Below are 13,366 nucleotides of genomic sequence, written 5' to 3'. Positions count from 1 at the left end.
GTCTGTTCCTGTTGTCAAATTCTTGTATAAGTGCCCAAATATTTTTGTCAAAGGTATGTGCACATTTATCAAATATGAGTTTTAACAGGAGCCTAGTGTTGCACCAAATACTTGGTAAGAGTGATTTTTGGGTATTGTGAATGATCTCCGATTCGGCGATTTTCACATTTTTGGACGATGTGGGAAAAAGAAAACTTTAGTTTGAGCGATCTTCACAAAATATTACACACATGCTCTCAGCTTAAGTCTTGACTTTTGACCTCGGGAAGAGGGCGGCATCTTAAATTTTCCCAAAAGTTGACCTTTATTACCAGCTACAAATTGAACCTCCTCTTAGGGATTTTTGGGATGTGTTGCCTCTTAACTCCTCAAGCATTATTGAAAAAGCTGCTTGAGGAAAAAATGTTGGAATAAAAAGTTGTAGATTTTAAGTGGCGCTGGCATGGCGAGCTCGCAAAAGCGGTTTTCCCTTGATGCTTTCACATTTTGTACTGGATTTATGTGAAAATTTGATATATGATTGCCTGGCTCAAGCTGAACAAAATTACATAACATTCGTTATGATTATATTAGCAATGTGTGCAAGGTTAATAAAAAAATCTCCATAAGTTTACTTTTGGCAATGCTGTTCATCATCCCCAGGTGGTCAAAACACAAATTGGTTGTTATGGAGATAAAACCAAGAGAAAAGCTGTCATTTTGAAAATAAAAAGTGAGGGGCATTTATTTAGCAGCCGCTCAGCCAGTGAAGGCGGGTTGGGGATGGGTGGTGAGGGTGGGGTCCCGTAGCTCTGTGGGCCACAAGTTTAAATTTTAAATTGTATGTTTTATTTTTAACATTTGTAACATGATTAGCCTTCCCGTTCTCATCACCATCAATAATAGCTTCCACCAAATTTCAGAAAAACATCAATGATCTGGCAAAAGTAACAGCAAAAAGATTAATACAACAACAGCTCAGGGTACAGAGCCTCTGGCCAACACACAAATACACACAACTGTGCCCTCAGTGTTTCACATTTCCTCAGAGAACCACATGTTTCTGCCTGAATAATTTCTAAAAAGCAGCAGGAGCAAATTTATTCTTGCAGGAGAAAATGGTTATTTTTCTGAAGCCCTTTCTTGTTGCTCTTCTGCTTTGCTCCTTTCTCCTAATTAACATTTTTGTTTTCATTGTGTGGGACCAGGTGGAGCCCCCTGCAAAAACAGATGTTTTTCAAGAGCAGGCTTACAGGCCAACGGCCTTTAGGAAACACTACGATCGGAGAGACCTTCCTATCGCTTTGGATTACGGAGGAAGACCGAACTCCATCAAGTGGCAGGTAGGGTAAGATCTCACAAGCCCAGACATTTCTTCACAGTTTGAAAATCAAAACTTTAAATCAAAGTTTGCATTTTACCATGGTTTTGGAAAGGTACTAAACTATCTATAGAAGTAGTTCCAGAACATAAAATAATTAAATTGTTTATATTGATACTTAAAAATGGAAATTCAACACAATTTCCCCCCCCAAAAAAATAATAAAACAAGCTTTCGCTTCAGTTGACAATTTAGTTTTCAAAAACATGGTTTCTTTCTTCATAGGTCTTTGTTAGAAGTATATTTGTTTTATTAGATTATTTTTATAAAAAGAAACTTACCTACCACGTTTTTTTTCTTACAGTGTTAGGAGTTAGTCACGTTGCTGTTGATGTTTAATTTTTTGTGTTTTTAATGTTTTTACAGATTTATTTCTTAACTAAATATCAATTTGTTTTCTGTGGTTATTTTTTGCCAGTATTTTCTTTTTTATAGTTTATCATCTTATTTATCTAAATATATTTTCAAATGGTACCCAAGCCTTTTACTTCTCTGCACAGTAAAGCACTTTTGAATTTTCTTTGTATTGTGTTGCTGAGGTAAGGGGTACAGAGCTGAAGACTAATTTACAGGGAGGACACTTTTGAAAAAAGATGATTAAGTGTGCTAACTGCTTTTTGTCAAGGTATCCGTTTGGAATTCCCAACAGGAAGTTCTAAAAAGTTGTTCAAATAAACTGTTATTTAAAAAGATACTTGAGGAATATTTTATGTATAGTGAGTGTAGTGTGTGTGGTGGCAGGTGGTAAAGGTCTTCTACTGTCCCTTTTTCTACGTTTCCCTTTAAAGTCCCACTACAATCATCTTGTGATCTTCATTTGTGATTATACCGTTTTAGGTAAAATATAAAAACCTGTGTCATTTTCTCGGACATTGTTTCTGCAGAGTTGCAGTAGTTGATTAGAAATTCCTCTCTGAGTTGCGGGCCGGACTGTTTGTGGAGTAAGCCTGCCCTGACTTCCCATCATCCATCTGTTTACCGGTACACTCTCTCCTGCTAGCTAACAGTCCCTCACAACCCCGGCCTAACATTACCGGTGCAACCATAATGGCGAGCTATGTAGGAGCTATCCAGCCATACAGTTTTGATTCAGATTCCAGCTCAGACCAGGAAAACAAAGACGTTCATGGATCTATTTGTCTGCAAGTGGATGCATCAGAATGGAGCAGAGGGAGCTTGTGGCCGCTGTAGTAGGTCATGAGTCACATCTACAAGCTTTTTCCGACAGGGTGTTTTCGTCTGCTCCTGATTCACAACAATTTGAATAAATAAATACTTCAGTATGTCCTCCATCATAAGAAAATTGCCTGAAAAAAATGTCAAGCAAAAATTTCTCATTGCAATAGATCTTTAACCTATGACATATGGGCAAAAATTTAATAGGCATTTAATTATTCTTGTTGCTGCATTCCAGTCTTGAAGATGTGACTTTTGTTGTATTAAATGTGTTATTGTATTGTCTCACTCTTCATGAAAAGAACAAATGAATGTAACAGAGCAAAACTGCTGATTGGAGACAAAGTTATTTGTAAAACTAAAATCTAAAGTCCTGTTAGAAAAACTCCTATAAAGAAAAATTTAATCAGAAAAGACGCACAATCAGATATGAGAGTCCCCCTATAGATGTCTATGTAAAGCTGACAACACATATTGTCATTTTTGTGTCATTTGGTTATTTTTGCAGTCCCTTGCTATCGAAAAGAGCTTTTGCCGTTTACCTTTAGGAGGCAGTATAGATCAGCTCAGCTGAAGCCTCCACCAGTCTCCCAGTATTAGTCACAGAACCCATCAATCACAGACTCTATGGGAACTCACAGCAAAACGCAGGAAGTATTTGTGTATTTATTTGTGTGTGCATATATAAATGTGTGCTTTAACACTCCGCCGAGCCATTACTGTGGGCTCCTGCCTGCTGCAGCGTGTGTAGAATTGATGCTTATTTTTCTTTTTTAAATGGCCGTATTGTTTTATTCCAACACACAAATATGCTGCAGGCTACTCTGTAGCTCTACAAATGCCACACATCGCAACTACTCTTATGACAATTATTTTCTAGTAAACTACGATTAATGAATCATGAAAATTGTGCTCTTTTTTTTCCCACTTCAAAGGAAGGCAGGGAGGTGGGTGGTTGAGAGGGCACTTGTTAGTTTTGCCTGTCTTCAGGTGAAAACATCATGAAAGTGTCTCTCATTGCATGAATTATTAATGGAAAACGTTCAAATAAATTTTAGCATTTGCAGAAAATAATGGATTTCTTTTGTGCGCTGACTGTGAGAAAGCATGCAGTGGATAGGATGTGGTGTGTGCTGCCAAATCCACTATTTCTGCTATGTTTCTTGTTATTTCTCCAATAGACAGAGTCTTTTGAAGATGGGGGGGAAAGAAAAAATACTTAAATTGTTCTGTAGCTTTGCACTTAACAAGACTCTATGAATGCATCAGTGGTTCACGAATATTTCTAATTGGTGCTTTTTAGAGCAGTTCAGGTACAAATGGTCAACACTTAGTGCTTGCAAGTCTGTCCTCTTCCATGTGTGTGTACTGTGACCGAAAGTGCTACTGTGATTAGAGTAAGTGGAGAGGGGCTGCTGCGTGTTTGCACAGAGCTGCCCTCGGGGCACCGGTTCAAGACAGCAGCTCAGGATCAATCCCAGTCTGAGAGCTCAGCCTCCGAGCTAATAAAATGCCCGTGGAAAGTAAAAAAAGAGACAGAGTCTAAATTATGTGTTGATTTAGTTTGGGACCCAGGTACTCAAGTATACAGTGTATGCGTATATGTCTGGAAAGGAATCTGTGTTCAGGCGTTTTTATTTTTTCTGTTAAGCCTTACATTTTCTTTGGCACAGAATTGAAAAACTGCAGCTCATTCATGAAAATGACCATGAAAAAGACAAGCGGGCTTCATGTTTAGCTAAACAAAGTCTGTTCAATCAATATCGTTTTTGTGTAGATAGTCATTTTCCGTTCATTTGCAATTACATGGTTCAATCAACAAGAAGTACAGCATATGTTTCTGTCCTCTATAAGCTGCATCATACTTTGTTTTATTTGTATATTTTTAACATCTGGTCAAATATTTTTACACATAGTTTGGGAACAGTAAAGCAAGGCAGAAGCACAGAAACATGGAAAAGTCTACAGTCAGTGGATATTGTACTTTTTATTTATTATTTGAAATGAAACAGGTGAAGACGACTCATCAGCCTTAATACATTTTGAGTTATTTATAAATGTCAAAGCAATCAAATATTTACAACAAATGCTTTTTTATTTACAGACTAATTTTTACATGTGACTGTTAAAAATACATGTAGTAAACATTGTGTTTTTTTGAAAATTTTCTGTCAGCCAGTCAACAGACTAAATTGGTAAACATCAATGACGATGTCAAAACTAAAACGCAAACTGTTGGATCAGCTAAATAAAAAAGCTTTGTTTAAAAAATCCTAACCAGCAATCATTTTTTCTGCATTCTTCATTCTTATGTTGTTTGATGAAATTAAAAATTATTGCTACAACTACATTTTTTCATAGATTTGCCAACAATCAAAACAATCATTAAGTGCCCAAGCTTATAATTGTTCCATGAAACAAGTGTTTGTACACCAACAAAATGAGTTAAAGACCTACTCCAATCATCTTTTGATCTATTTTAAAAGCATCCCCAGTGGTCTTTTGATGATTATGACAGTTATGTTGTTTTTACCAAAAATCCCAAAAACCAGTGTCGTTTACATAGTGCGGCAGGAGGTCATTAAATATTTGCCTCTGAGTTGGTGCAAATCAACCTGCCCCCTCCCCAATACTGAGAGCTCTCTGTTCATACGCTCTCCCAGTGGTTTACAGCCCTTCAGACCCCCATCCTAACATTTCCAATGCAACAAAAATGGCGACCAATATCAGAGCCATCCAGCCGAACCCTTTTGAGCATGATATCAGCTCAGACGAGGAAAACTAAGACATACATGGATCTTTTTGTCTACAAGTGGATGCACCGGAATGGAGTGGAGGAGGGAGCTAGAGGTCCGCACAGTATATTTTCTTCGCAACAAATCAACTTTTTTAAATGTCATTTTTTTGTCTGCTCCCAGATCACAATTATTTGAATGCAGTAATACTCAAAAATGCAACTTTTTTGCTTAATTTTCTTAATTTATTGTACGTTCTGCATCCTCAAAAAATGCCAAAAAGGAGATTTGTTCTCACTTTTATGATCATTTTTCAGCCTTTCTGAATCACGCTGCCCTGCTCATTGGTAAAATGGTTTCTTTCTTAACCAGTAACATTTTTCAAGCTTTTTTTTAATTCTGACAAGTCTCTTTCTCTAAATGAGTACCAACACTTTTTTAAATAGTTTTTTTCATGGATTGTTCCACAACTCTACTTTCAGCACAAGTATTGGAAGCTGGCTGGAGTTGTAATAACTTTGTGCTAAAATTGCAGGTCTTGAGGATGTTTGAGTAGAAGCACATCTGTTTGCTTGCTGATGTATGTTTTAATCCGCGTTTGAGACCATATGTACGGGGGGAAATCCAAGTGAGCTAAATGTCAAGGGCAAGCCGGAGAAAGAAAAGTTGGATCTGAAAGGTAATTTGGCACTCTAGAGGAAAAAGCCTCGGCTTTAATGGGGCGAACAGGTAAAAGCTTTACACGTATGAGGAACATGTGCAGCAGGTAGATAAGAGAGAGTTGAGTGAGTTACTATCCCAGCACATTTGGGTTTGTGTGGGTGTATGTTTTAATGTGTGGTCGGCCCATGCCGTAACATGGAAGCCAAAGGCTCGGAACAGACGCTGTAATCTACTGGTGGCGCCCAGTGCCAAAAAGAGAAAGATAGATGGGGGGGCTCCACAGGGACTCAGCAATCAGGAGACAAGACAGTCGCTTGACTCTCAGTTATAATAGATGAGTTGAGGTCTTCCTGTCTCTCCCTGTGAGGCTTGGTTTAAGTCGAGCCTCTTTACCCTCTGCTGTGCTCTGCAGGGTTGCAACCATAGGAAGACCTTCACCATCTACACACACATGCGCACTACACTTCTCCTTATCTGATTTTTTTAATTTCATTTCATTCATTACCCATCTGCTTTATCATGCTCCCTGATATATTTTTCTACCCTGTGACTTCTGTGCTCCAGGTTGTCGTTTTTGTCCCTCGTCTGTTTCCACTGACATTCACCCGTTCATGTCGCCCCCATTCCTCTGCACTCAAATGCTGTTTCTATTCCCCTTTGTCCTTTTATGGAGCCCGTCAGAGAGCAAAAGGAAAAGGCCATTTTCAAAAATATCAATGCAAACCTGATTTCCGCAAACCCTCCGCCACCATGCAAGCTTTGGTCGGCATTTGGGGCTCAGAGATGTGTGTGTGTGTGCGTGGGGGGGGGGACGATCAATTAATCTGATCAAGCGCTTTAGGAAATGGAGAGCGTAAGCGTTCCTGGGGGACGGATATCCATCTCCTTGGGATGATTGAATTACGCACAGAGTGAGAGTTGCAGAGGAGGGAGGACTGGAGAAATGAGGTAGTAAGGGTGACTGGGGATGAGGGTGCATGAGAAATGCAACACTGGATGCAAGTGAAAGATAGAGGGGAAATAACCAGAGCAGAGCAAGAGGAGAGGAGTGGGATGAAAGAGAGATTTTGTCATTGCAAATACTGTGGTAATTTCTTCTCTTTCATTATTTCATGTTTCCCATTTCCATACATTTTTGCATCACGCCATCCTGCTGATAATTTCTTTATTATACAGTTAGATTAAATGAAGCGAGTGTAGAAATGAGTTAAAGCTGTGCAGCTATTCACAAATGTAACATTAGATCAAAAAGTAAACTTAGATGCTTCAGTTTTATTTATGTACAAATGCATGGAAACTGTCTTCCAATCACTTATAAGGGAAGTCATTCACCCCTCCAAGAAAAGATTTCATACCAAATGTCTGGAAGCTTAATAAGAAAAAGAACACCGTTATTTGTCTCTCACTAAGGAAATTACCTTATTGAAACAGCTGCAAGACATGAACAGTGCTGAAGTGAAGGAGGAAAAAAAAGATAATTAATCTATTTTTTTATCCATTTTCTGAATCCCTTTTGGGATCACAGGGTTGCTGGAGCCTGTCCCATCTACTGTTGCGCAAAGCGGATATACCCTAGACAACTCACACATGCACACCAGGGCCAACTAGAGTCCCTAGTTAACCTATGAAGAATGTTTTTGGACTGTAGGAGGAGGCCAGATCAAACCCACTCATGCACGAAGAGAACACGCAAACTTTCCGCACAGAAAGGTCCCAGTCAGTTTGTAGAGCCGGACAGCAGCAGGACGTTCTAGGCAGGACCTAATTCACTCTCCTTAACAGAGATTACAGTTACAGTGTTCCCCTTGCATGGAGAAATGGCATCCGCTGACTCAGTAGTGGACGGAAAATATCCTGATACACTGAAAAGATAATAGTGTTGAATAATTATCATCCAGGTGATTAAAAAAACGTCTTTAATGACTTAGCGGCTGGGTAGCTCGGTTGGTAAGGTGAGAGGCCACAATGCAGGAATCCAGGGGTCGATTCCCAGAGGGTGATAAACAATGGTTCTGGGTCAATTACCATATCAATGGCGTGCAATGAACATCACTCAGTGAGGGCCGTTAGGCAAGGCCCTTAACGCTACTGCCTCCCGAGCGCGGTTAGGCAGCAGCTCACCGCTCCCCCAGGGGATGGGTCAAAATGCGGAGAAGAATTTCCCCGTTGTGGGATCAATAAAGTCTCAATTATTATTATTATTAATGTTTCAGAAGGTTTTTTGATGAGTAAGGATCAGTGAGGAACATTCTTCTGATGCGGGTGGGGGTGGGGGGTGGTTCTTTGTATCTGCGGATTTTGCGCATTTGTCTCCGGTTCCTAACCCCCACGAAAATGGTGGGAATACTGAATTACTCCTAAAACTTTCTAGAGTAGCTCGTCTGCGTCTTCCAGCTTTACTATCAGCTTGAACAGCACCAATGGGCAGTGTCAGGGTTCAAAGGGTTAAAAAAAAAAGACTATTTCACACGACACGCCTTACTCACTCTTACAGTAAGTATTTACTACGACCTGTTGCTCGCAGCATGCCGATGGAGAAAAATGTGCATTAACAGTTTTGTCCTTTGGGTTCATTGAGTGGTCACGACCGGGCAAACGGCCTGTATCCACCTATAAGGGCAGCTGTGAAAACGGCATAAGACTTGGTTGAATTTTGTCCTTTACTTTGACGTTTAGGTTAAAACCACTTCTTCCCCTTTAGATCCTTTGGGCCGAACTCTGCAAAAATGTGTCCAAACACAGTTCTGACTCTTTGTGAACGCCCTGACTGCTGGTACCCGGCACCGCCTCGGTCTGTCCTCTTTTGTTTACATGGAATCCTCTTTGGTGTTGTACATCTCAGCCGTTTCTGATCCTGTATTCAGGTGTCGTTCCAGTGAAGCCAAGCTCAGTGCCTCACTGCTGTCCATCAGTCCAGGCACTTCTTCAAGTTTTATCACTACCAACCACTACTCCTGGCTGGTTGTGCTTGTCCTCTCCTTAGAGTTCATCCACTTGTTGTCCTCAGTTTTGGGCTGATGAAGAGCCCTTAAAAGCTCAACAAGGTAGCACTGACCAGATCTTCTTTATAAAGCATTAATTCACAAGCCACACAAAATCATGTCAGAATAATTGAAAAGACAGATCTAATCTAAAAATCTAATAATATGCTAACAAATATGACAACAAAAATTATAATTAAAAAAATGTTCTTTTGCAAGTATTTATTACAAAGGTTTGGTTCTCTCAGAAAAGTACAGTCCAAAAACAGCCCTTTTAAAAAAAAATATTCTAGATTGAACAGAAAGTGTTTAATTAAGCAAAGAATTTCTGCCAACTAATTGAAAAAACATGATACCTAGAAATTGTGTTTTTAGAAAAGAGTTACAGGAATTATGAGAACGTTCCGTTTGTCAAAACGTTGGCAAAAAAAGCATACATTTAGTTTTTTTTCTCGGTTCCACAGATTTTTGCAAATTTAGAAGTAAATGTTTGAAAAAGGAAACAGTATGGTGGTATGAACAAAGATTTGTTTTTTACTGTCTCTTAGATTTAGCCAAAAATAAAAAATAAAAACTAAATAAAGACACTTTGTTTAAATTAAATGTATGTTTACATTTATTTTGTATAACATTTAAAACAAAACATTCTCTATAGATAATGCAAATTTTAAAAAAGATTTTTGTAGTGTGTTTTACCGCAATATTACTCTGGATTTGTGTTAAAAATATATATTTTTATGATTAAAAATATTTTTTATGTTAGCAGAGTGCATTTTGGGTAAATATTGAGTGATAAATTGACCCATGGGGTTCCAAAAAAGGAAAAATGTTGAAAATGGGACTAAATGTCAAAATGAAATGCTAATTCTAAGACAAAAAAAACATTTGTTAATGGAATAAAAATATGAAGGAAAAGTTCAAAAAGCTTCATGAATGATGTACCGAATTTCTGTCCTTTTTAAAAAATTTAAAAAAAATCATGATTTACAGTGAAATTTTGTTTTGAGATTGTACAAAGCAGATTTATAAAATAGTTTTACATGAATCATTGATGTCACAAGTCATAGAAAATGCTGAAAAATACGATTTTCACAACAGCTCTGTGAATCTCTCTGCCACAATAACATTTGAAGTTCTATTCAGAGTATAGAAGCCTTAAGCAAGTAACCCTTCTAAGAACAATGCAATTCTTTCTGCTTAACTTATTCAGAGTGAGCGTTTCAGTTTAAAAAAAAAACTCCTAAAATCCTTTTGGGGTTTCCAGAAAAAAAGAAAATCTAAAACATTAAATCTTTTGTGTTGGAGCTTTTGAAGAAAAGGTGAACATCAATCAAAACCTTTATAAAAGATTTAACACCTTGTTTTATTGGAAATGACTGACTCTGACTTTCCAATGGCAGCTTTTGTTAGGATTTGTTATGAAATTGAATATAGCAGTTTGTTTTACTAGAAAACGTTGATCTTCTCTTCCACCGCGGACACCAGAGTTTTGGGGAAAACTCTGGTGAATAGAGGGAATAAAATGGGGTTAACCATGCGTTCTCAACTGGCTGGCAGAAAACTGGATACTCTCGGGGTAGACTTCTGTGTCGAAAGAAAAACGATGAACCACAATAAAAGGAGAGAATATGAACAAGCCCCCTTGGGCTTTCACAGAGGGGAGAAGAGAAGAGAAAGTTTAGATTAGAGGAGTAGGAAAAAAAACAGCAGGCCCTCTTGCTGAATAAAGAGATGAGAAAAGAAAGGAGATGGGTGGAAAAAAGATCCTCTTCGACAACAGCAGTGGCTAACTATCAAGACATGCTGCTTCCCCGGAGGGCGAGAATTGCTGAATTACTGATGGGACGAAACCAGATGAGCTGCACCACTTCCAGGCTGCAGGAATGAGGGGGACTTCAGGAATGGAAGTATCCAGTGGAGGGAGCCTATCTACAGAACTTGATCTCCACCGCCTGCTGCCCTCAGACATTTCTCCTAACAGACAAACGCCTCATGAGGCTGATGATGGTTGTTCAGACTGCAGGCCTTTCACCCTTGCTGTGACATGAGACAATAGCAAATAATGGATTTTGAGGGAGAATGAAGTGTCACAGGGGAAGATTTTACTTTCAAGATGATTTGCTTTGGGAATCCATGCAAAGCTGCTCACTTCTGCGAGCCGTCTTATTGCAGCCATTTAAATTTAATTTGTTTTTATGTTTTTGCCCTGGCAACAGCTGCAGAAAAGTGTTTTTAGAGGTTTTTTTTTGTTCTTCAGCCTCAGGAGTGCAACCACTAAAGGGATTTTTTTATTTGCATTTATGTGGATGACAGAAAACCAGAAAATGTCAACACAGAGTCATTATAGGTTGTAAATGAGAGGTTTAAGTCGTGACATTTCACAGATCACAAAATTAAAAAGTGGAAATTTTATGACATCAGGAATGGGCAATAATGTCGCCACAACTTTGGAACCGGAGCCAAAATCATTCAGTCAAAAAACGATATGAAAATTTCTGCCTCTAATAAAGTTGGACCATCACAAACATCAGCTCACCTGCATTAAACGTTAACATGTTGGCCATGTTGTCACAACTGCTCAATCTATCTACAGTGTTTTTTTTTTTTTTTTGGACAACAAGTTGCTCCGGAGTAGGCCAATACATCCCAGCAGCTAAAAAAAACGCATAATAAAGAAGAAAAAGTCATATATAAATTTGGAATGAATACAATAATAAACTGAATATATGCACGCTTCCATAACACATTGATGCTAATTTAGCTTCAAGAAACTCAGATAATCATGGCATAAAGAACTAGTCAACTAAAATCTTCAGATAACTTCAAAACACTAAATCCGTTTAATTTTTTATCCTCAGTGTTGTTCTGGAACAATTCCGCCAAGTCTGGCGTAAGACTGAGTGGCGCTTCTCCTTCTGTGTTGGTGTCAATAGCAAATACACACACCTACAGTGCCCTAAGCAATCACATTTAAGTCGCACCCCTGGCCAAACACAAAAATAAGCTCACCTGTTGATGACGGTGGTTCATGACTCCAGTTTGTAAAGGACACTTTTGGTTCTTCAAGGCTACTAAATTTTTCAAGGACAAGACTTTTTGCTGTTCATTTGAGCAGCTTTTTCAAAACACAGTAAAAGTTGAATGAGTGGGAATCTCCTCAAAAAGCTTTTAAAGGAGAGACCTTCTTCAACAAAACAAAAGTTAAGAAGAAAACATCTCCGAATTTGACCTCAATATCTCCAAATTGTATTGTTTGGTTTACCTGCCGTCTGTGATCTGGCCGCTCATAATAGTTCCCAAGCACCAAATCATTCATTCATTTTCACATTCCTTTCATTTCTGTTTAGGGGGGGTCCTTAAGGCTTCCCAGCTAATGTTGAGCGTGGGTAGGGTCACCCCATCATCACAGAGACAGAAAGCACACACACTCAGTCACAACTTTAAAATGTAGACATGTGAAAACCCCTAAGAAGCCAGCTTTTGGACTGGGGGAGGAAGCTGGAGTGCCCACAGAAAACCCCCCCACACGGGCAGGGATTTGAACCAGGGGTTGTTAGTGATGCTTCTTTAGTGCTACCCACTACCCCACCATGCAGCCCAGCAAGCCCAAAATCTGGATAGTCTGGATAAAACAAATCGAGGGGTATAGAAAATAAAACAACTTCAGTATCTTATCCTTATTTAAGTCATTTTTAAGTTTTGTTTTATTAAAGTGGATTTCAAAATGTTATATTTAATAATATATTGAATTTGAAGCATCTTTCAAGCCATGCACTCACACATATATGATTTCAAATACATTGTGTACAAAGGATCACAGATTCCAAAATCATAATGAAACTTCTTCATATAAAAAAAACACAGTTACAATGAGAAGGCCAGTTGAAACAGATTTGTTTTCAGCAGATTAGTGGATTTTAGTGGATGACATTGACGTTCTAATGTTTTCAATTTACAAAAACAAAGGTTTGGAAGAAATGCAGGACCTGGTAGAGCACCCTAGGGCAGAATTTAGTTAATTAAATAATGGAACTTAATGATGACAAACGGCAGACTGCATTTTAGCACTCTTGCCTCACTGTAAGAAGTCCCTGGTTGGAATCCCAGCTGAATCCTTTCTGTGTAGAGTTTGCTTGTTCTCCTGGTGCATGTGTGGGCTTTGTCCAGGCACTCCCACTCCCTCCCACAGGCCAAAAAACAGGCTTCATAGGTTAACTGATGACTCTAAATTGTTCCTAGAAGTGAATGTGAAAGTTTGACCCTTCAAAAAATCTTTTAAGTAATGCACTGACTGAACCCTTCACATGTTTTAGCTAAAACCTGATTTACTCTTTGTATATTTTCCAGAATTATTTTGACTGAATGGTTTTCTTAATGTAAATTGAAGTATGTATTGTGATGTGCTTTTATCCACCTTTATATTTCTCCACTTCCCTGGTTATCATCATAAA

General features: G+C 38.6%; 1 protein-coding gene across 1 annotated transcript in view; it reads left to right on the top strand.

Moving 5' to 3' along the window:
- The window catches only part of pacrg (parkin coregulated), a 160,537-nt gene that overhangs the window by 23,085 nt on the left and 124,086 nt on the right, over positions 1-13,366 (top strand). The window contains exon 2 of the mRNA XM_004082184.3: positions 1,188-1,322. Within this exon, the coding sequence (XP_004082232.1) occupies positions 1,188-1,322 (135 nt within the window). The remainder of the gene's footprint in view (positions 1-1,187; positions 1,323-13,366) is intronic.

This window comes from Oryzias latipes, chromosome 22 (assembly GCF_002234675.1).
Source record: "Oryzias latipes chromosome 22, ASM223467v1".
In the NCBI taxonomy this organism is placed as follows: domain Eukaryota; kingdom Metazoa; phylum Chordata; class Actinopteri; order Beloniformes; family Adrianichthyidae; genus Oryzias; species Oryzias latipes.
Note: the sequence above shows the minus strand (reverse complement) of the source record. Positions and strands in the feature narration are given on the sequence as shown.